Source organism: Centruroides vittatus, unplaced genomic scaffold (assembly GCF_030686945.1).
Source record: "Centruroides vittatus isolate TY-2023 unplaced genomic scaffold, ASM3068694v2 contig_751, whole genome shotgun sequence".
Taxonomy (NCBI): Eukaryota; Metazoa; Arthropoda; class Arachnida; order Scorpiones; family Buthidae; genus Centruroides; species Centruroides vittatus.
The window spans coordinates 63,960-89,629 of record NW_027122488.1 but is presented as its reverse complement, the minus strand read 5'-3'; the positions used below and the strand labels follow the sequence as shown (position 1 = coordinate 89,629).

Below are 25,670 nucleotides of genomic sequence, written 5' to 3'. Positions count from 1 at the left end.
ATTTGCACGTAAGCTAGGAAGCTGCAGGTTATGGTCTCGCATTTTTTCGCGCTATTATTTGCTGAAAGAGAAGGGTTTGCTGTATATTAAAGGTCAGGACAGTAACAAATCTAAGTTTAGCTTTATTAAAATGTAAAGTAGAATGTAGGAAATTGTAAGGGTAACAACTGTCATAGTACGATAAATAATGCAATGATTTAGGTCTTTAAATTTAAAACTATTTAAAGGCGTAAAGTAGATTAACATTTCTTGATTACAATTACCGTTCAGTAGTTTCCTTTTTTGTGAATAGTCACAGCAATCTACTTCCCAGAGAATTAATCAATTCTTGAAAAATTCTAAGAGCGATAATTATGATGATCGAATCTTACGGCATCACTGAATTTAAATAGAAAATGAAATTTATATAACGTTCATTTATTACTTGTCATATTTATCATTTTCTATCATTTTGGAGACCAATGAGTTATATAATGTCAAGGAAAGAATGACATGTGACCCATATGACCTGAAATAATGTAGACATTTAATCTTCTAGAAATATGAGAAGATATCGAACGTACTGCTGAAAAATTCTTTCTTGATGTCTTGTTGAAAACAAAAAACGAATTTTCTCCATTATCGTTAATTAAGCATCTATCAGACTAAATAATCTCTTGTAATCGTGTGTTAATTATTACTAATTATCCTCTGTCAAATTTAAATATCCAAATCCATGATGTAGGAATATTACACATATCTTCATACTGTAGTTATAGCAAATTTACAGTAATTACTAAATATTCAGAATTATGACTAACCAGAAGAACTTTAAACGTCTTCAGAAACAATACTATTCTGACCGGTTTTTTATGTGGAAAACAGATTCGACCACTCTACTGGATATTATAAAATGCAGTCATGCGTATATATGTTTTTATTACAGTGGCTAACAGCGATTTCTTTCGTGGTTTATAGAATCTTCACTCACTTCACGAATAGTAAAAGAAAGTAAAAAAAAAACAAAACTGTAAACTGTATAATAATTTTCCTTTTTTTCTTTTTATCAATTCTAAATTAATATCAAGGGCGTCGCCAGGGGGGCAGAGGGGCAGCTGCCCTCCCCTAGAAATTCGAAAAAATTATTTAAATGCTAAGTTTTAATTAAAATAATCTTCATAGGCTTCTTGTAAGTTAGAAAATGTTTTAATTAAGATATTTCTTTTCCGGTACATGGTAAATGATTAAAACTTTATGGATCGTTTTTATTTTACCTACATACAATTCATATCCTCTATCAATTTACATCATCTTGCCTCCCCTGGCCCATTGGCTGGCGTCGTCCTTGATTAATACATCGATTCTTTTTATTTAATTGAAGAACTCTAGTTACAAAATACGGAAATTGCAAAAGATTTATAATTATAAATAATATTTTAGTATATACTAGCTGAACTGACTATAACCCTAGAATTTACGAATAGTATTGGCATACATTTAATCTTTATTTTGCAGAAATTCGTTGCATAATTATTTCTTTGGACGCCTACCAGTGCCTGAGTGGATAAAACCACCGAATATGGCTAGATGGCCGCGGTTTCCTTCACATATCTAACACCTAAATAGGGGCCAGTTTTCCCTTGAGAGTTTCCATCCCCCCTTAGCAGATCGCCCAAGTGCCGAGTTGCCTTATTTTATCAATCTAACCTATTTATACAAAGTCTTTTTAAATGTCTTTACGAGCTTTTATTGTTGATGAGATACACCGGATTATCATATCAATGCATTTACAAAGAAAATCCAGCAAGGAGTTAATTTTCCCCGGCAACATTTGGTGACGCCATCTATTATCATATTTTATTTTTAAATTTTTTATATTTTTAACCCTTATAAAATGGTAAAAAGCCTAATTTTCAGGGTAGGGATAGGGTTCATAAAAAAATTGTAAATGCCAATAACCAGTAAAAACGTCATTAAGTCTGACTCTAATGGAAATACACACCGATTCCCTATACGCCCCCACTCCCTCGACCCTTAATCACCAAAATGTAATAGTATCGATCCCCCGTAATAAACAAATCTTCCTGCAAAATTTCAGAAATATTCGACAAAAAGTACAGGAGTTATTAAAGCTTCAAAGGGGATGAACAAAATCGCGCCACACAAACAAAATGCACACATGCACTAACATCCGTACATACAGAAAAAAAACCTGAATTTTTTTTTGCATTTCTCGATGTTTCAAGGTGTTTTGAGTCCAAAAATGTAAAAATCTTGGGAGAGGGTAATTTTTGACCGATCTCCATACTTTCCATCCGTTATATATAACAACCAGTAAAGTAATAAGTGGGAATATAACTGTCGTTAAAAACTTCATCATTTTGTTTAGTGAATTATATCTTTATATCCACGTAATACGAAACAAAGTGTATTTTTTATTTTGTTACGCTCTACTAGAATTTGCATTACACGATGTCTTGCAATAATTTCCTCGTACTAACTTTTAGCATTTAAATTTATCAAAATCTCTATAAAATACTTAAATTTATAAATATTTACAGAAAAAAGTACGTGTTTTCATAGATACGTAGCAATTTATTTTCTTATAGATATTGCTATAATTATAATGATAACTTCCGTCTTTCCAGTGTGAAGCTTTTGTATCTGAGATGATGGGAATATTTCAAAAATGCAAATCACTAGCAGGAAATGAAGAAGTAAGTTCACAAAAAAGATAAAATATAAGCAAATTATATATACTCACTTATATATTAATACGAAATTAATTTTCTAGTTAGCTATATTTATATTAGCATGCAATGACAAAAAAGCAGTTGTTACGGGATGGAATTTCTTCAACGTCGACTTGCGATTATTAATAACTGTAAGTTGTTTTCAAAAATGTTTTATAAACTAAATATATTAATTAATATTAAAGAAAGGCTTAAATATTTACAGCTTTCTGCAACTATTTTATCTTATACGATTATCATTATTCAGGCCGAAAGAGATTCTTCGAAATTAACTTAAAAAAATTCGAAAATACGGTATCAACGAAAAAGGAAGCTTAAATTATTCGTCCGGTTTTTTAAGAGAATGAAACTCAGAAATTGATTTCAAAATTAAATGTTAAATGTATTCACATTTTACTATTTATTTGCACAAGAATTCAAGTTTAATGTTGTCTATCTGTTACATTCTATCTGATAGATGTCTTCTAGCAGCTGGCGTGAGACGTGAGGGTTGGTGCTCGTGATGTCTCACGTTAATGCGCATTCGCACTTGCCTCGTTGCCAATGCATCGCTATGTCTCTGTTCAGAACATGGTTTTATTTAGGCTTAGGCAAAGCTAATGCCCTACTTACATTTATAACATGATCAGTGAATATTTACAAAACTGCACGGCTACCTTTAGCATTGGCTCGATCACATTCAACAGACAAATCACCCGTGGTTTCCCTCAAGGGTCTGTCTTCGGCCCCATTCTTTGGAATCTTATTTTTAATGATTTCCCAAATACAAACCTAGGTGGTGAATGGGTTGTAGCGTATGCCGACCACGCTTTGATTCTAGTATGTGTTCGACCCAGGGCAGAAATAGAAAAAAAAGGCAAACAACATTCTAGCTAAGGTAGTGGAGTGAGGTACAAACAACAAGTTGGATTTTAACCCTAAAAAGACTAAAGGTATTATCTTTACAAAACCAAGGCTCTACACCTATACAGGACATCTGATCCGTATGGGAAGAAACACTAGTGTACAGATTGTACCTTCACTAAAATACTTCGGCCTGATTCTACATCACTAGCTCAGCTGGATACCTCACATACAGTACATCTGTGATAAGATAAACCTACTTTTTAATACCATGTCAAGTGTAGCAAAAAGTAAATGGGGGCTTTGCTCAAAAATAATGAGCATAATATATGATTCGGTATTTATACCGATGATTAGTTACGCTGCTTCAGTCTAGTCTGACTGCCTCGGAATGGCGCATATTGATGGAAAATCGCAAAGTGCACAACGCAGAGCACTTATTTGTATCTGTAAGGCTTACTCTACAGCCCCCACCTCTGCGTTACAACTTTTGGCTGGAAAACTGCCCATCGAGCTTACCATCAGCTTAATCACACAACGATGGCTCATCCGAGACGATCAAATAAACTCGATCAATGGAATACCTCATGATAACATTGAACGCACCAAAAAGGGTGTCCCCAGCATTAACCCAGCTTACTGGCCTGATATCGCTGATCAACCCTGGCCCATACAACATCTAACCATATTTACAGATGGCTCAAAGAGCAATACGGCTGTTGGATGTGCTTTTGCAGTATATGCTAATAATAAAGAAACATTCACATATACAACTAGACTTGGGGAAAACTGTTTCGTTTTTCAAGCAGAACTCTGGGCCATTCTTTCGGCCATTAGATGGTGCGACTTCATGTATATTAGAATAGAAATAACTATCTTTACAGACTCTTACTCGTCTATGCAAGCTATTCACAACTTCTAGTGGCGTTCATCTATAGTCCACGATATCTTGCTGGAATTGGCCAAAGATATCAACAGGTATGCCGTCGTTTGGGTCAGAGGTCATGCTGGTGTTTCTGGCAACGAGCGGGCTGACCAACTTGCCCGTATGGCCTCTGAACTAGGAAGTGAACCAAGCTATATTGCCACTCTCCAATGTCACATCTTAAGACAAACAAAAGAAAATGCCTTCGCTATTTGGCAAAGACAATGGCAGGAGCATAGCGAATGTCTTACAAAGGAGTTTTTACCCAAGGTCTCAGATTCTACTCTTCTAATCATTGACCAAAAATTGGTCCAATTCTATACTGGACATGGGAAGTGAAGATATCGGTAGTGAAGATAACCTGTAAAGATATCGGTTTAACCGATATCACCACAGGTTTGGCAAATCGGAAAACTCACTGTGCGAAATTTGTAACGAAACAGATGGAGTAAAACACTATCTGTTTAAATGCCCTATGTTGGATGATAAGCGTTTTACCATCACCACTCTACTTCCGCGAGAAGAAAATTGGTCTTGCAGCCTTGACATATTTCAACCTCAGTATCGTTTAACGATGGTTAGAATAACCAATCGCGGAATAAGTTTAACTTCCGATCATTCTTGCATGCTAGTCGATGACATCGTTATTGGTAATGACGTTCGTATGCCATTGACGGTCGGATAGCCAAGGCAGTTAACCTAAGCTACCGCTCTAGGAAACCGAAGTCGAATTCGTACGATCCACCTCAGGTATTTGTCTGTCCCGGATACTCAGATCCGTCTCTCGTCATCCATCAACCCAGTGTTGGATTTAGCACTTAAGAGGCCTGAGGCGCAATTCAATTTTGAGTCCCCCTCAAAATATTTTCACAATCCCTAAACCCTTCAGTGTGCATTCTACGCGCACGTTTTTTACTCTGGCAGGCACTATACCTGTTGTCCAAAAAAGTGAAACAGTGAAATAATATTGAAAATTAATCAATATAAAATTACAACTGCCCTGCCGTATTTAAAAGTTTACTGATGTTCGGACTGTATTAATTATGAAAATTGAAACTTATTGGTAGAAGAATTATTAAGTTTCAATTGGTAAAATGTTAAAAACAAAAATCTAGTAACCATGAATATAAAAAATAATATACAGTATTTTTAAATTTACTACTGATTACCACTCACAAAACATGTCATAGTAGGGTAATTTATTTGTCAATTTAATTTGGGGAATACTGCTAAATTATTAATTATTTTTATTATGAAAAAATAATAATTAAATAAAATAATTTTTTTTTTAATTTTGAGAACTGAATTTTGAGGCCTCCTTGATTTATGAAGTCCAGGTGCGCGCCTCGTGCTCCTGTGCAGAAATCCGTCACTGCATCCACCCCATTGTAGGCCTGGCCGAACCAACGATAAGATTGATGAAAACACTCTCTTGGTTTCCACAGAGCGGAAAGAATAAGAAGAAAAACATCTAGCAACGAGTTGCGTAACTTCCCGGCTGTTTTTATTTCCAAGTTTTTATTTAGAAGACTTTTATATTATTAAGCAGAAATAAAATTGTGTGTGGCGCGATCTGTTATCAGGTTATTTATAAAAAGTTTTTATATTTTTAATTACTGAAAAATGGCAAAAAGCTTAATTTGAAGGTAGGGATGAGTTTTATGAAAATATGTAAAGGTAAATAATGAATAAAATCTTTTTTAAGTCTTATCCCTCTCGAGATACATACCCTCTCTATCTCCCCACCCTCTCGACCTTTTACAACCAAAATTTAATAGCATCAAATTTAATAGCCCCTTATATGAAAGTCACCGTACCCAATTTCGTTTCTTAATCTTAACCCCATCCTGAGATATTAAGCGAAATAGATACCAACATACACACGCATTCACGAAATTTTTCCCGCTTATTTGACTTTTTGGAGTCAGGTCTCAAAACGTGGAAATTTGCAAAAAAAACTTGGAAGGTCAAATTTGACACGATTTCAATACTTTCCCTCGTTATTTTTACATAACATTCGGAAAAATAAAACCGGAAAAGGTCATACTGCTCGGAACGAGCTCGGAAACAGTGTCAAACCGATAAAATGTAATGTGAAAAATGTCCATAATTAATAAACTGCGTTAAAATGAAAACGCGTTTATCGAAACCGCGGTAACAGAGGACTAGCTGTATTTATTAATGAAAATATTAATGTGTAGAGCAAGAATGTATACGATATATCGTATAACTACAAGTTCTTGTTCTCTTCTATTAATATAATTAGTAGATAGAGATCAAAATCTGCTCTTTGATTCGTAACCGGCTCTCCGGTGCCGCTTTCATTCCGCCAGATATTAATCATATAAAATGTACTTTGTGAAAATTTAATAAATGTAAAGTGCTAATAATAAAACAATTGTTCATAATTAATAATTAATTTTACTGGCTGAATTATTCACAGTTTTATATATTTTTTAAATAATTATAATATTTAAATATGTAAACAAAACGTCAAAATCGTGTTTAAAAATGAAACCTAAAATATTTTATTATTACACTTTTAAATAAAATTTTTTTTTTATGAAAAGAAATTTAAAATAAAATATGAAATTAGTTATAATTTAATATGACGAGTGGCGTAAGTAAATTAAAATTAATAAAATATTTTCATTTCGAAAGAATACGAAACTAGTTGTTGCCATCGAATCGACTCCGAGGCTGATTCAACAGCTGAAGTGACGCGATTTGGTTCCTTATAATAGGAAAAAAACGTTTTTAAGTAAATCTGAATAAAATCATTAGTTTAAAGTAAGTATTTACATTATTTCGATAAATGTAATATAATTAAAATCGAATCGTATTAATCTCTGGACGGTTTATATATTTAAAAGAAACTTTGAGAGATATTTTTAGGCCTAAGTTTAGGCTTACGTTCGGGGGCGTAGTATTTATGTTTACATCTCGAAAACATGTTAATTCTCTTTAATTTAAACTCGATTAGTGGCGCACAACGACAAGACCCGAATTCGTCTTTTACAAAGCCAAACTTCAGGATTGAGAGTTACGCCAATAAAAATCCAATAGCTTTAACTTCCACTTAATGCCTTACCAAATTAAGATTAATGAAATTCTAATAAACTTGTTACAGGTAATTACGAATATCTCTGTATTGATCACGTCAAATTAATAAATGATGATTGAAATAATTTGTATTGTTGTTATACCCTAAAATATCGATTGCATACTTTTCTGATAAATTGGAATTTTCATCCTAGTTAAATATCAGTACCTCACAGTTCAATTTTAGAACAGAATATGTTAATGATTTAGTACATTAAAATACGTAAAAATGTTTTATTGGTTCCATCCAAATCGTTTTGGTGGATTGACTCTTCAAGGTTGCTGTAAATTAATTAAATGTATTAGCTATTTAAATGTTAATGTGTATTATATGGTAACGAAGTAATCCTCTTTTGTTTTCTTTGTTTTATATGCAATTTATAATGTCTGACATTTGATTGTAATCGTTTCTATCTGTATTTTTCGTAACGTTAATACCCTATTTAAAAAAAACCCCTATTGTTTAGTGTATGTGTATTTTAATCTTGTGTTTTAGGTGATTTTAAAAAATAGAATGTGGTTTCAAAAGTAATGACAAAAATTAAATTTTTGAAAATCTAGTAAAGTATCTATTTGTTTTAAAAGGTTTGTTGCTTTCTAATTAAAAAGACTCTAACATTCATTTTGCACACTGTACAAAGACTGATGTTTTATTTGGAAAAAAACTTTTGTAGAAAAATTTGATGTTCGATTGAGGATAAAAATTGTCAATCTTTTTTTGATCTTATAAGACTTTATAAGTTTTGGAATGGTGAACAATGGCTATTTCACGTAACCAGTTTTTCTTTAATTTTTCCCTGAAAAAAAAGGACTTTTTGATGTGGCAAACAGCATTTATAAAGTAGAATTCTAAATTATTATTTGATGTTGTCTTTTGATTTATATTTTTTTATTACTGTGTTTTTGTTGTTCAAGTTTTGTTATAATTTTGATAATCTGGTTATGTATACACAGAAAAACTTATGTTACAGATACCAATGTATGTGAGTATGGCATTAGGATCTGTAGAAGTGTTTTTATTTTTAATTATTCTGAAAAACAGTATTAAACTTATTTGAGTATATGAGATATATTAAATGAAATGGCAAAGTAGTTTATTTTAATTCGATCAATTTGTTAAATTATATAGATTATCTATTGATATTTATAATATCTGAAAAGTATAAGTAATAACTATTGAAAAGTTAGGCATACAATATCAAATAATTATTGTCACTTATCACTAATAAAACAATATACTTACAACTTTCTTATACTTAAAAAGTATTTTAGAATTCAATGTTAGTTTATAATCTTTTCTTATTTTGTATTTACATGAATGTTTTGATATTCATTCAGAATGAAATTTACTGCTTATCTATATATTTCCATTGAAATTTATGAAATACAGTATACTTAAGTAAAAAATAACAAGTGCTTTAAATGTTTTTTGTATTACAAAAGATTTGCAAGATATGCTGTATTTATAACTACTATATAACAAATCCTAATGTTAATATATTAAAAAATGAAAAAAAAAATAATTTTAATCATTAATTTATTATTATTAGAGATTTTATAAATTTAGAATAGTTATAAATTTAAAGTGTTTAAACAATTAAATGACATTAAATTATGCTATTTAACAATGTGTTTTTTTTTTTAAAACAAAAGATGAAATTTTAATACTTTAAATTTTAGGATGATGTACAATACTCATTTGTATTTATTAAAAATACAATATATATAAATTAGTTAGGCCACACTAATTGAATAGTTCTTATAAAAAAATAAGTGGAAGATTTTTATCATTAAGAAAAAATTTAAAAAACAGTAATCTATAGATTTGAAGGAGCTTGTATATTTATTATATAAAAGTTGCTATTTTTTAATGATAGTTAATACAATTATTTCTACAATTAACATTTGTTAAAATTTTGTAGAAATAATTGTATTAACTATCATTAAAAAATAGCAACTTTTTATAAGCAACTGATTGCATGAATGTAATTCTTTCAATAAGCTGTTAAGATTGAGATATTGCATTAAATTTTAAAATGTCATTTTAATATTTGTTTTTTTTTTTTAATTTATGAACAGTAGATAGATTTTAGGGAATATGAACAGTAGATTTTATAGAGACATTGACTTGCATTATTTTAAAATAAACAAGAATTATTTGTTTAAACTTTTATATTGTTGTACAGTTCATGTGATAAGTCAGTGCATAACATATCTTTTTTTTTAGTTATAATTTTCAATAATTTGTAATGAATATTAAAGAAAAGATAAACTTTTCATATGATAGGCAAGGTAATGTACTAATGTTTTTGCTGTTTATTTTTGGTTTACTGAATGCTGTTGGCAGTCATCATTGATGAAATAAATATTAACAAAAATTTTCATGGTATTGCTATATCATGAAAATTTTCTATGACTATTCAGTATCAAATTGGAATAAATTAAAGTTCAAGAAATCAAATTTATAAATAACTGTACCACTTTAATCTTTAATGTTTTTGGCTGTATTTAACCAACCTTCCTCAGAAGAAAGTTACAAAACAATGGCTGTGTATGAATAGAATGAAAAAATTTAAGACCTTCCAGAATTAGTAATAGACTTATAAGTTACAAAAATAAAATGTTTTATATTTTTTTATTTTCATTAAACTCAAATAGAAAAATATATAAAAACTGAAAAATAAACAGTCTTTACATTGAAAAGTCTAATCAAGTGATTGCCCTTGCACTTATTCTTTATCCAATCCCAATTCTATTTCTATTAGCTTGAACCAGGCCAGAATAATCCAAAATATATGGTGTAAACATCTGATATACAGAAGCATTACACATATATAAAATAGCAACCTTAGGTCAAGCCATTAACTTCAAAGACATTAACACCTTGTTTGCAGCATGGAAAGCTTATTTATTTATTTAATTTTTGTATTTTTTTGAGATTTAATCAAATAACATTATGCAAACTCACAATATGTGAATTGAAGTCATCTGTATTCAACTATGATTATTTATTTTTATGTTTTTATAGATTATTATTATTATTGTATTGTTTTTGTATATTTACTTTATCCATTTAAATTTATATTTTTGCTTATTTTTGAATTTTTATATTTTGTTTTTTGAGTTTTATATATGTATTATTTTCATAATATTTTCATAAATAATTTTTTATAATTAATAAATAAAATTATTTATGAATATAAACAAGACATTTATATAAATATAATGTCTTGTTAGAGAACAATAAATGATTTTTGATAACATTAAAGAAAATACAAATACAAAAAATAACCAAATTAGGATACTGTATTTCAAAAGGAATAAAAATATTCAATAATCATCATCTAAGTTTCATATGTTGTATTTCTAACATGAATATTTCATTTGCATTTATCTGTTTTGTTACAAGATATTGAATAACCAAAAATACTTTATTCATATTTAGAATTTATTATGTTTTTGAATTATTTTATTAGTCTTCATGTAATTAAAATATTTGAATATTGGGACTCCATACTTTCTGTCACTATTCCAGATCTTCATTTGATCATTATCACAATTTGTGCCTCATCCTAAAAGAATGAGTGTGTTCCAAACTCTTCAATGTTTTCTGTTTTCTCTTGAACCTGTATATAACCAGAGGTTCATTCTATGTGGTGATTTAAATATTTGCAATGTTTGTTGGATTTCCGTTTCTCTGAACTTTTATAATTTAGATCCAGTTGAAGCCTATTTTCTGAATGAAATTTATTACTACTAAAATATTTCCCAAGGCATTTTTTCCTTTTACATGTGGCAATTCTTATTTTGATTTAGCTGTTTATAATAATTGCCCGTTGTCTGCCTCTCTTACCAATAGACTTGTCTGATTATTCAGCCATTTGCTTGAATGTTTCTGTTTGACCCAATCACTATAAAACTAAATGATGAAGTCCAATCTGGTTGCACTTTAACCAAAAATTAGCTGCCAAATAGTTATGTTCTTAGACTGGTTATTTTTAAGATCTTCCAGTTTGTCACTCACTACTTGTACTAACATTATTTATAATATTTTAATGTCAGCTATTGAGTATTTTGTAAAAACATAAAATTAATGTCTACTCATATAAATGGTTTATCTAAAAAAGTTGTGAAATTACTCTGGAAACAATGGAGTAAATGAAAGAGATCTGATAATATAAAGGATTTTTATTTACATATTTATTCAAAAACATCGTTGTAAGGAATATTCTTTCTTTTTCAAACTACTTTAATAGAGAAATTGATTTTTTCACCACTACTCCAAAGACCTTTGAAGTTTCATTCCTAAGTTTTCAAAGAAAATTTCTTGCAAGTCATTCTCAATCCAAGATAATCAAGTATATGATATATACTTTAGATTTTAAACATTAACTTGTTAATACTTTTTCTAATGTTGATTTTAAATCATCTACTTTACTTTCTTTTTACACTCATTCAATATCCTTTTCATTTTCTGAGATTTTTCAAGCTATTAATTTACTTAACACTTCTATGTTTAGTCAGAGTCAAATTCCTGTTTTTTTTTTTTTTTTTTAAAATCATTGAAATCTATTTCAGCAGTTATTTTCTAAACTTTTTATTTGTTTTGTGCAGCCAAGCTTTGTTTCAAATCAATGGCTTTCTCCGATAATTAGTTTAATTTCTAAAAAAGATAAGAATACTTTTCATCTTGTTATGCATTCACCTGCTATGTTAAAGATATTTGAAATCCTTAAATATCATAGGATTTATTTTCTGTTGACAAGTAAGCTTTTGCCTTTTCAACATTGTGGTATTTGATCATTCCACAATTATAAACTTGATAAAAACTGTTTTTCATCATTGATTGTTTTGAGAAAAAGCAACTTTGTTATGTTATAACTTATATATTGATGTGAACAGTGTCTTTGATTTCATTTTACCAAATACAGTAAACTCTCGATTATCTGGGCTAATGCTAGGAAGAGGTGGCACGGATAATCGAAAAACACAGATAATCTGAACTATAATTATTTATTTCTAAAATACAACATATTATACATTTCTAAGACAGAATTATTTTAACATGCTCATTATTAAGAAAATCTGTGATTTTGGTTTGTTTGCAGGAATCTTTTAATGATTTTTTAATATCAGTTCAAGAGCTATTATGTCGTTATACTCAAATTCCCATTGGTCGATGTACTCCAACAATATTCAACAGAATTCAAGTGATTGATAATTTTTTCTTCTCCACTTTCAGCTTCATTCTCTTGCTCTTCTGGTTGATGAGATTGGATATAATATCTGCGTCACTCATTATTTGAAAACCTCTATCACATGAATCATACTCTAACCACTCCTCAATATTTTCTCTATCAACATTTTCAAACCCATGTAAATTTGCACTTAGCTCACTTATTTCAGATACTATTTCACTTGTCTTGGGCTCGATAGAATCCAAAAACATCACCTTCTACATTTGGTAGAATTTTCCTCCACGATTGAACGAGTGTTATTGGCTTTATTTTATTTCAAGATTGAGTTCCAAGAATTTATGCTTGGATAACCTGCAAACTGGATAATCCGCTCACGGATAATTGGGAGTTTACTGTATTCTTGACTTTCTTCACAAATATGGTATTGACATATTGATTTATTCATAGTTCAATAATTACTTTTTGCTATGAAAATGCAAAATTAAAATAGGGAATTATGAATTTCTTGATTTTATTTCTTTGTGCTGTTCAACAGGGATTTATTCTCAGTGGTCTTTGTTAATATATATAGAAAAAATCATCTTTGCTGCCTTAAATTCCAAGTTATAGCTTATGCTGACAATATCAAGTTGATGTATTTAAAAAGAACATATTTTAAAAAATTGCCAGGATGAATTTACTTTTACAAAAAAAAATATATTTCTTGAGACTATACATCAATTTCATTTGGTCCCTTCACAAGCTGCTGAGGTAGTAACAATTCCGCAGCAGAGTCAACCTTTTATTGTAGGCTACTCATCCGCCATCCAATGCAATAAAGTTAAAAATAGTCCTCTAGCAGTGTCACAAAGATAAAATTAATAAATACATTTTAAAAAATTGCCAGAACGAATTTACTTTTATAAAAAAAAATGTATTTCTTGAGACTATACATATATTTTTCTTATAAAAGTTACTCTTGATTTAAATACTAAAATGGATATTTTGAAACAAGTTTATGAAAATGTGAGCTGTATCGGATTGTAAGCAAATGCATGCAAATGTTTTTTTACTTTGAGTTTATGATTATGGTAAATGATTTTGTATTTGATAATAACAACCTTAACTGTTCATGTATTTAATGTGACAAATGTAGGATATATACATATACACTCAAACCTGTTTTTGTGCGGTCTTTTTTTGTGCGATTTTTTATATGTGCAATGTGTTTTGTGCAATTATTTTTGTGCAGTATACCAATTTGATTGAAATTCATATACCGCACACAAAAATCACACAAAACAAATCGCACAAATAAAAAATTGCACAAAAAAAGACCGCACAAAAACAGGTTTGAGTGTAATTATTTACTTCTATGGTATGCCAATATCTTATAATAATAAATTTTTTACCATCTGTTGGCATTAAATATTAAAAGCTTATTTAATGACAACAGACAGTAAAAGTTTCTTTATTATTATAGGATATATATCAGTAGGCCTACATGTACTGGTGCAGTTAAAGCCTTTAGATGTTTGGTAGCCTACTCTTCGAGATGTTTTTCAGAATAGCTTTTAAATCTGCTGACTATAGGCTCCCTGTCTATAAGTTTTATGCTACTGATGAAGACCTCTTGCAGTAAAATAGAGAACTTTGTAGTTACAAACAACAGAGTTATGACTGAGCTAACATGGCAGAATCAGTGAATTTTCTTTTGGAATCAAGAAGCAAAATATTTGTAGCATAGTAGGATATAATAATTTTTTTACAGTAATACCACAGGTAATAGTTTGGCACAATTCTAGGTCCGAATGACGCGGTTGGGACTTTAACAGAACTGTAGAACATACTGATAGGAACAAAAAAAGTCTAATGAACCATGGGTGTACGAGCGCGCCTTCGCGAGATATAGGCCCCCCAAAATGACTATATGGCAGCGAACATGGCGGCCCGACTGACCTCTCGTACGGACGCCACCACATGCCGCCATGTGCTAAACTAGTGATCGATTCACGGTAGTTCTTGAACAAAGTAAAAAAACGGGGGAAACGTCTACTAAAGGCAATTTTAACGGCAAGCGACGGGACTCCCGTAAAATCGTAAAAAAAATATTGGGTCACGTGACCCGGCTTTTTTGCTCGCGAACCCGCATAACGTAGGCGCAACTTTCGAGGGCTATATCTCGCGAACGCGCACATATACAGGTATGGTTCCTTTGACTTTTTTGCTCCCCCAGGGGAGGTCGACAATTTGCCCCCCGTCCCCACTGCGTCATTCGGTCCTAGAATCTTGCCAATAGTTTTTTTATTTTTTCCAAATGAAAAAAAATACAGAAGAAACATGGATTAATGCAGATAGAGACTTATATTTATTTGTCCATCTCCATTAATTACAAAAGCATTCCTAAGGTTTGATAGATATTTTATTTCCAATAAACGATAATATCTGTTACTGTCTCTGATAATGCCATCTGGAAAACAGCATAGCCATGGCATTTCTGGGCACTGCACTCTTCATTGAACAGATAATATCTGAAGAGTTTTTTATCATTATACTACATTTGGACCAGCTAGAGATATGTGTTGGTTTGTTTTCCTACCTTTTTCTTGTTCCTAAAATGTGGCTAAGCCTTATTGCTTGTTTGTATTCTTTTTTTAAAGTTGCCAGTTTATTCCAAGTTTGTGGTAGACTTGGTCTTGGTTCTATTTTTTCTTCTTTACTAATAAATAAAAAACTAGAGATGTTCAGCATGCTTTTATCTACCAAGAAGTCCTGCCCTGCGTGAGCAAAAAGCATTAATCATTTTCCATTAGTCATTAAACTGAAAAAATAATATTCTGCCATTAAGTTTAATATATTTATGTTAATTCTTTTGTCAGTTCTCTTATATTAATATCTTATGTTGATGACAGAAATCTTACATGTACTTTTTCTTTTGCAATAAACATTAGAGTTAAAAAATTTTTGCATTAATATTTTTAATATAAAACATACATTTTTATAAAACTAAATATTAACAATATTTAAAAAAAAAAAAAGTCAAAAGAGAGATAATATAGATGATTAACTTTCCTTTGGGCAATTTACTTGTAATAGAATTTGTTACCTAGATTTAGGTACCAGTACATGCTTTTGTGGAATACATTTACCAAAAGCTGTATATTTTTGCATATTTTGAGTAACTTTAATATTTTTCCTGCTCTAATGGATTTTCTATAAAAAAGTCATCCTGAAAAGTGGCAGGAAATAAAATTATTTCTTAAAACTATGTTCATTGAACCTATGTAAGTACACAAGTTTGTAACACAATTTTTCAAATTTCCACTACAAGAGGGTGCTTTACTGTAGCACCATCTGATTTAGGCAGGAAGTATATTGCTGTTGTGGATGAGATGGGGTTTTCATAACTTCAGTTCTGGGAATAGGAAAATGTTACAGAATGCCAAATATGGTCTACAAAGTGGATATGAGATGTTTTTCTTTGATAAATCTCACTCACCACATTAGCAACATACAAAGGGTATTTTTTAAATAAGATTCATTTTTTAATAAGAAGAAAAATACTGTAAATATTGTTAAAATATATTTTTCCCATATTCTACATACTTTTATCTACTTATCTACATAATTTCCATTTTTGTTCAAACATTTGTCATACTGGTCAACAGTTTTTTAAATTCCGACTTCAAAGAAATTTGCTGCCTGCCACTGGAAGACATCAAGCCACACTGCTTGTCTTGTATGGGATGCCGGAGTTTTCTCAAGGTCACGCAATATGCATCAGAATTGATTGTTGTATCTCTTGGCATAAACTCCACTAACAAACTGCCTTTTCTCTCCCAAATTCCTTCCTCAATTGCCATGATCTTTTGTGCGAAATCGAATAACAGATCGTATCTCACAGTCGGCGGGCGACTCAATTTTCTTAAACATTATAAACTTCTATAGCTCAGCACACAGACAGATGATATGGCTGCAAATGGCATCTAAGCGCACAAAGCACGCTGGGAGCTGACGCTTATGCACACTGCTGTGATCGTGTGTCATTCTCACTCTCATTCACAAATATACCTTATTTAAAAAATAGCCCTTGTATCTATATGATGATATGTAGTCACCAACCGTTAGCATAGAAATTTGAACATTTCCAGCAGATATGATTCAATAGTGACAGGTAGCAGCTAAACAAAGCATCACATTTATTTCAAAGAAATTTTTTAGAGGTGCATCAGTAACTGTTCTTTACAACAATACAGCACTAACAAATTTCAAGTTTATATCTTCAGCAGGAAAAAGAATTTCATTGGGCTGCAATTTGAAAAATTTGTAGTTTCTAAATTCTTACTGTCATTCATCTATCTGTCTTTTGTTAATCTTGAGAAAGTAATTAGATAGATGAAAGACAAGACCAGTAATGGAAAGCTTAGGAACAGGAGGCCCTGATTAACTATATAATTCAATTCAAAATGCCCCCTTGAAAGCAGTTATAAATGACCAGCATGACTATTATTAAAAGAAAAGTATGATGTACAGGGGAAAGTCATCACTAATTTGAGGCAGAGAGCATATATTTTAAATTAAATAAATTTTAAAAATATGATTAGAAATTGCTGCTCAGTATTGTGACAATGTCACAATAAATAATTACTCGTTTATTTTGACTTGACCTTGTACTATAAAATTTCTAACGAATGTTTAATTCTGTAAGAAATAATCAGTGTATATGACATAAAAAATAATGTAAGAAATTTATTTGAAAAAGTTATGGTTGAGCTAAATGAATTCAAAAGAATTTCTCAAGGCTTCTCAATTAAATTTTTGGCTATTATTTGACTGGCTGCTTAGAACAGCCTGATTTACTCTAGTTTTAGTCTGAAGAGAGGAATTAGCCTAGTACTCAATGGTTTTGTTAGATTGTTTAAATTATACAGTATGTATAGATAAATATTTTGCATTAACCTGCATTCCATTGATGATTAATTTTTCAGCAATTTAGAAAAGTTTATACATGATTTTTTCTATATCATGAATAATCAACTAAATTAAATTTTAAATTACATTGCTAATGAAAATGTGCATCTTTCATAAAAATGTAATGTTACTAATTAATATAAAATTAAGTTTAGAATTTATGATGATGAATTCTAGAAACTCTTCTCGAATTGTACTTACAAAAATAACTATACTTTACCAACCTTTAATGTTCATTCATTGTTTCATTCATTCATTCCATCCACATTCATTGTTTTGTTTATACCAATATTCTTAAATAAATCTTATATATTATTTTCTGATTTATTACTAAGTTTTTTTTATTTCAATCATGAATTAATATTTGAAGATAAAATAATTTGTGTATTAAATATTAAATTGAAGATTACATAGCATACATATTACATTAACTGTTATAATTAATTTGTTTTTATATTTATTATACATATAGTAGGAAATGTCAAGTGGCAATGGATTTCTGCTCCCTAATAACAAAGATCCAAAAATTATTTTAAAAATATATACATTAAACAATAAAGATATAGAAATAAAAAGATTAAAGATTAAATAAAAGATTTAGCTTACTGGTAACTTCTATTACTTTGGAGAAACATATACTGTAAGAGTAGAAATATTTATGAAGGGAAAGGGATAAAATTAGCATCAGGGATAATTTGGGAAAACCTTGATTTCATGTTGTTATAAACGTCATATATTAAATCATCAAGGGAGGCAGATTTTTATAGGATAGTTTCTTAGAGAATTTAGGGATGAATTCCCAAAAAGTGTATGTGTCATTAGGAAAGAAGTAATTTTATTAAAGTAATTTAAAAAGGAAGTGTGACATTCTTTGTAAAATTGATTCTGAAGTATTCAATGAATATGCAAGTCACGTGGATTGCCACTATGTTTTTATCTGGCCCATTGCATTCTGTTAGCGTTTCTCAGTTTTTGTAAATTTCCATAATTCCTAATAGTGATATGGTCAAGTTATAAATCTGACTTATTAACAAGCAAATTTTCATATTGAAAATGATTTTAAACTAATTAATTTAGTGAAGTTATAAATTTATCTTCAAATGAGTTAGAATAATATTCAGTATCAATTTGGTATTGAGTTATGACATTACTTTAGGTTAATAATTTTGTAATATCTTATCTACATTTATCTCAATAGGACAAAAATTAAGATTTATATTTTCATTTTATCTTTTAGAACAGAATTTATTTATTGATTTTATTATTTTATTATATTACTATATTATCATTTCTGATTTTGTGAATATCTTAAAATAGATTTAATAAATTTAAAAGTAATTATTTGTTTAAGAAATTGGTTTCTAATTTGTATTTTTAATACAGATCATTGAGAGATGAAATCTAAAGAAATTTTAAGTTTTGATAAATAGTGATTTTTTTTTTTTTTTGGTCGAAATTATTAGTGCTAATTAATTTAAAGCGAGAAAACAGAATCAGTAAGTAAAATTATAATTTACCACAATACAAATACATAAGTAGATGTGTTCATTTAATTTGATTTTAATGATTGTGTTTTGGTAAAAGACTTGTTAATGTTTTCTTAAAACACCTGCATTTTAGAATTTATATTTCAATTACTTAACTCATAACATCAAAATATAAAATCAGTATTTTAATTATTGTGAAAAATATTATAAGTTATAGTAAAAATTTTTAACCTAAATATAAATAGGAAAAATTGTAAAGAAGTAAAATTATTAATAAACATTTTCTGTAATTTATTTAATCTAGTTAGTTTTATTATTATTTATTTATTTTAGCTGAACATTCTTTCTAACAAATTTATCATTTTCAATTTTTACCAGATTAAAAATTTAGTTTGCAAAATCAATTACAGTGGAGTTTCGCTAGTCCGAACTAATTGGGACCAAGCCCTGTTTGGATTAGCTGAATAATTGAAATAACACAGAAGCAAGCAGTAAAACAGGTCTGGTTTATATGGATCCAACAACACCAATGACGTCAGTTCCCCCACCCTTTATTTCATCTGACTTGTACTCAATACAGGGCACAAACAGTTAACAAAAACAAGTTTTTTAATTTTGAAATGGCAATCTGCCTTCATTGTTTACCTTCAAATTATTTTAACTGTAAAAAACATTGTTTTTAATACACAGTCCAGGATTCCAATCAGTTGACTGATGCTATTGTATGAGTTAGCATGCTTAATTGTGGATGCTGAATGTACTCTTTGCTCTACATTATTTTAGTTTAGTTTATTCTGCTGCTACAATGGCCATGAAACAGAAACACACGATATGCATGTTGAAAGATAAGCTGGACATTTTGAAAAGACTGGACAAGGTTGAAAGTGCAATGAAATTGGCAGTAAAGTTTGTAGTGGGCAAGGCCACAATAACTGACTGAAAAAAACCCCATGCAAAGATCAAGGAGTTTTGCCTCTACTAAAGGAGTACTGCCTCTACTAAATCAGTTGAAAATCGCATACAGCAAGACCCTCAACATTTGACAAACTTGATGAAGCTTTTTTTATTCACATGATTCACCCAGGAAAGAGAAAAGGGACACCCCTAAGTGGACCTCTTGTTACAAAAAATTTCCTCTCTGCTGACTGAAACATGTTTGGAGTAGTGGGATTCTACTATAGTTAAAATTGTTGGTTATGAAGAAAATTTTTTTTTTGATATAGTGAATCATTAAAAATAAGACATTTTATTATATAAAAACAATTTATCCTGTAATTAATCCACAACTGTAAAACTACTTGATTTTGAAAAGGAGGGGAAGGAAAACAGTTATCTAATATTCATAATAAAATTTTGTAATCTGTTACAGAAATGTAAATTTATTAAATTTGTTCTTTTTAATAACTTTCTGGGACTTTAAATTTTCTATCAATTTGTTAGTATTTCATAATCAGGAATGAATTTTTTTTTACATAATCAAAATTATTAAAAAGAAAACTGATCCTGTTTAAATTAGTTATACAAAATGTGTAGATTTGAACATACACCTAAGCACTAATTTTCCAGCAAATAAACGTAAACAAATCTGTTAATAATAATGGCTACGGGCTAACGCTAAAGTTGGATCAGGAAAGTTGTAATACTGTGAACTTTTTAGACATCAGGATTCAAGTGGCTGACAACAAAATCATCACAGCTGTTTACTGCAAAGTTACATACACCCTCCATTTCATACCAGCCAATTCAGCTGATCCATGGTCTTATAAAACTTCTGCCTTCCGTGCACTGGTAGCCAGAGCCTACACACACTCTACATACTCGTCGGATACGCAAAAGGAGCTTGAACATCTCAAACAGGTAGCATCCAACCATGGATATGGCTGCAACTTTATTGACAAGCTTGCATCAAAATATCTGGCCAGTCATCCAACATCGTCAACAAAGCTGAAACGAATTGGGTGGTCTTAGACTATGAACCGTCACTACTTCACATCTATAGACGGATTGCAAAGAATAGAAACGGACTCCTGACTTACAAAAGGAAACCCAACGTTTTCCGCCTTCTGTCAAGCGCGAAGGACGGAGCTAAGGACGCAATGGCTCCTGGGAATTACTGCATCCCCCTACATAATGAGAGGTTTGACAGAATACTGTCGTACATAGGATCCATGTACAGATCACTGCAGGCAAGACTAAAAGATCACAAATACAATATGCTAAAACGAAACACCAATACTGCTTTAGCTCAATATGCCAGCGATCCGGGGATTTCCCCGTTGGGACCAGGCCAAGCTAATTCACAAGGTCTTTGACTGGCAAGTTATTAAAATTTTAGAGGCGGTGGAGATCTACAAGGCTAGCAGGAATGGAACCTGCATCAACACCGATGTCATTCCTGTTTCAATGGCTTGGAAACATTACCTAGACTCATAAAATACATCACACCCGTTCATGATCTTTTGAAATTTACAATGCAGCGTTATTCTATTTATAGAACACTTTTTTCCATTGTTTTCCTGAAGAAGGCCAATAAATTTGTGGCTGAAAACATTTGACGTGCAAGTTTGTTTACGTTTATTTGCTGGAAAATTAGTGCTTAGGTGTATGTTCGAATCTATATATACTGTTCCAGTTTTTTGAGGAAGTTCTATTCAGTATTATACAAAATGTGACTTTTGAAAACTGGAACATATTTCAATACTTTAACTGGAACAACCAGAGCAGAACAACGAAATAAAACAAGAGAGAATAGAGAGAAATCACATTTCATTTCCATATTGATTACATCTTGGCTAAGGTGAAGAAAATAAACTACATGCTGCTAAAATGTGCTAGGTGCACCCGGGGACTAAGTCTTATAGCTTATAAAACTCTATATAATGGGGCAATACAACCAATGCTACTTTACGCAGCCTCTAGCTGGGGTCATGTGACTAGTAAAAATTCAGTAGCAAGTAAATTACTCTTTTCAAAGACAGTTTGCCATCAGAATTTCAAAGTGCTGCAGAACTGTTTCTACTAATGCCTCTCTGATTCTAGCAGAGCTTCTTCCTTTGCCATTATGTATTGTAGGAAAGGTTCTAAACTACTACATCAGAACTACAAATATCAAGGCTCAAGAACAGTCTCTACTCCTATCTATGGCTAGCTGTTCACATTGCAATTACCCTATCTCTGATCATTACTCCGTAAAAAAGGTTATCCCCAGGGTACATTTAGTTTCATCTGCTTCCTCCATAGATAACCATGCAGTCATTAATATCTACACAGATGGGTCGAAAAGACCCCTTTATGTCGGCTCATATATCTGTATCTTCCTCCAAACTGTCATATTTTGCCCAAAGTATGTTAGAAGGTACAGACACCCCTCACATACTTCCATCTATCGAGCTGAAAAAGATGCTGTCTACCAAGCTGTTCAGTGGGCCACTTCACTACCAAACAAAATTGTCTATCAACATTTACAGTGATTCTTAGTCTGTCCCTAAAAGCTCTATTAAATCCCAATTGCAATAGCAATAAAATTGCATATATCCAGCACCATATTAAAAATCTTGTAAATAAGATAACTTTTATATTTGTTCGTGGCCGTAGTGGCATACTAGGAAATGAAAAAGTCAACTTTGAGGCTAAGTCAGCTGCAAAGGACACTGACTTGGACTGCACTCACATCCCTCTCTCACACAGCAGCCTTAAAAATTATATTCATGACAATGTTATGCAAAAGTGGAATCAACAATGGTTGAGCAGTAAAACTGGTAGAATAACTTTAAAATCTTTAAAAATTAAAATGTTTAAAATACTTAAACACAATGAGTGCAAATACTCAATTTTCCCCAACTTCGAAGCAGTTGACACAAGACAAGTGGAAATCCTCAGACAACAATGCTTTTATTAAACAATTATCACCATATGCATTATGCTACAAATAGCCTCCTCAGTGGATATTTATTTTAATATATTTAAAATCTTTATTTTCCTATGTTGAATGCAGGTTCTCATCACCACTTAGCATTTGCTACTGCTCAATTACTTACTGAGCATGATAATGCTAGAAGCTACCTGGGGATGTATAACCAGACAGAAACTGCCTCTTGCTTTTGCTCTACAGAAAACATAGACACCGTCGACCATATGATCTATCATTGTCCAATTTATGATAAAGATAGACTTATTCTGAAATTAGAAATCTCTACACTAGGTTTCAGATGGTCATGTCCACTCAATAAGCTTATAGAGTGGACATGACCATCTGAAGCCTAGCGTAAAGATTTGTTCAGAAGCCAGTTTTTGATGATTTATACAATTATGTTCAAAAAGTATGGAAGAAAAGACTGTTTATAATTTCTAATTTTACATTTTAGTTTTCACTAAAAGCCGAATACTAATTTTATGTTTACTTTATATCATATATTTTGGTTTATGTATTCTTAGTGTTATACATCCATAGGAGTGGTGCACTTATTCTAATATAAAAAACAGAGAACTTTCTCCCATGATAAAAAATGTGATTCTACTAGCGTTATTTTTCTATCACATCACGCGAGATGGCTTTAGTACAATGAGAATTCTTAATAGAAACTGCCAAATTCAAAACTCCACCACTCAACAAGATCAAAAAATAAGAATATTACGTAAAACAAGATCTATTACTCCCTACCCCTGAGTAAGAAATTGTAAGAAATCCTTGACCCACACCCACCCCAAAATACCTTATGTAATTTATGGATGGCCCCTTATCTGATGAATGTTTTTGACTTCATTTAAAAGTCTGCCTTGGGTCACTGGGTCACTGTAGAACTTTTTTGTTTTAAAATGGAAATCATTTTACAACACTTTCAGAATTTTAAATTATGGAACAACCAGGTTTCATTCTATGATGGCAATTTGAAAATCAAAATTAAAAACCAAAACCGGTTATGACACATTATAGGGGCCTTACTGTGTAATGCATTGTAACTGGTTTTTGTTTTTAATTTTGAATTTGTCATCTTCAGGCAAAAAGAAACAAATTTTAGAACATTGATATAAAACAGGGTTACAGAGTCACAAAAAAAAACACACTACTATGATTCCTGATAATTTTAGGACTCCGACTCCTGACTCCAGTAAAATTAAATACCAAGTCATTTTATGGGGGGGCAGAGACACTCACAGGATGTATCCTCTCTGAACTCTAAAAGGAGCTTGGGACATTTACCCAAATACTTTTATAGTCAGTATTTTTAATATTTAACTTACATTAATACTTATTTGTATAAAAAAATTAATTTTAACAAATATTTAATAAGAGGAGAAAGGGAGTGATAAAATTCTACATCTACATATATTCAACAGCATTTGCACTTCAATTTCACTCTTCCAGAAGAGTTAATCCAACTAAAAAGTGTGCAATCTATCTACTTCAGCCCCTAGATCAAAATAGAAAATTATTTCTCTGATCAGTTAGTTAGACTCATTCAGAAAAACAGAGTACTTATTTAGAGCAGGGGTAATAAAGGAATGATTCAAAAATATTCAAATTGAATTGAGTCAAAATAATTTAACTACTAAACACAAATACTACAAAGAATACATATTTAAGAAATTAAATTGATGCATTTTGTATTTAAAAGAAATGAATTATAACAAAATACAAAAAGATTTTAAAAAATAAATATATAATGGTTTCTTTCATTTAAATAAAAAACTCGAGTAAATTTAAATTGCGGGAGTTTGAGTTGACACATTTTTCCTAACCCCGACTCCTCTGGCCGAAAATTCCTCCTGTCTCCGATTCCACGACTTCAACTTCACTACCCTGGTATAAAATCTTAACTTTAACGTTAACATGGTCCAATTAAATTTTAGAATATTGATTAAGTACCCTCCTAGACAGTTCCATGGAAAATCTATTACAAATGTCTTCTTGGTGCTCTATTATGCAGCTTGTAATTTTCTTGTGGCCCTGATTTAAATTACCTTTGCATCACTGGTGTGGTGTTGTAAGGGAATTAAGTAAATACCTGACTTTTCTTTCTAAATCAGATAAACTGTCTCTATCATCACAGTATTTGCATAAGGGCTACAATGGTTTTACTGGAAGGTTAAATCCTAAATTTTTGAAATTTTCTGGTGATGTGTAAGGATACAGGTCCAAAATATGAGATGGATGGGCTCATCAGATCCCTTTGCCTCTAATGTTGAGTTGGAAGAGCAATTTATGTACACAGGTGTTTATATATTTTAATTTTGCATGAGTATATCCTGCATTATGCATGGCTATAGCAATAAATTGCAATTCTTTGCATACTAAATGTTGCAAGGATATTCAATACATCAGCCCTAGCAATAAGTGCAGGTGAGGTGTTCTCTATATACTTAATTAGAAAGTAGTAGTAGGTATGATTTGAGGATATATACCAAACTTGTGATATACACTGAAACTAATATC

The 25,670-nt window shown here is 30.7% G+C and overlaps 1 protein-coding gene across 6 annotated transcripts in view; it reads left to right on the top strand.

Annotated features, from left to right (window-relative positions):
• Rab14 (RAS oncogene family member Rab14) overlaps nucleotides 1-25,670 on the top strand; it is a 191,256-nt gene that overhangs the window by 121,675 nt on the left and 43,911 nt on the right. Inside the window, exon 1 of one of the 6 annotated variants that reach the window (XM_067277642.1) lies at nucleotides 7,156-7,290. The exons of 1 other annotated variant lie outside the window; for it this stretch is intronic. Coding sequence is in view for 3 of the 5 variants with exons in the window: in XM_067277641.1 (XP_067133742.1) it covers nucleotides 7,583-7,630 (48 nt within the window). In the remaining 2 variants the exon portion in view is untranslated. Of the gene's footprint in view, nucleotides 1-7,155; nucleotides 7,291-7,474; nucleotides 7,631-19,227; nucleotides 19,247-25,670 lie in introns of those variants that run through there. 4 more of the 6 variants (XM_067277641.1, XM_067277640.1, XM_067277639.1 and 1 more) reach the window with 4 other exon arrangements.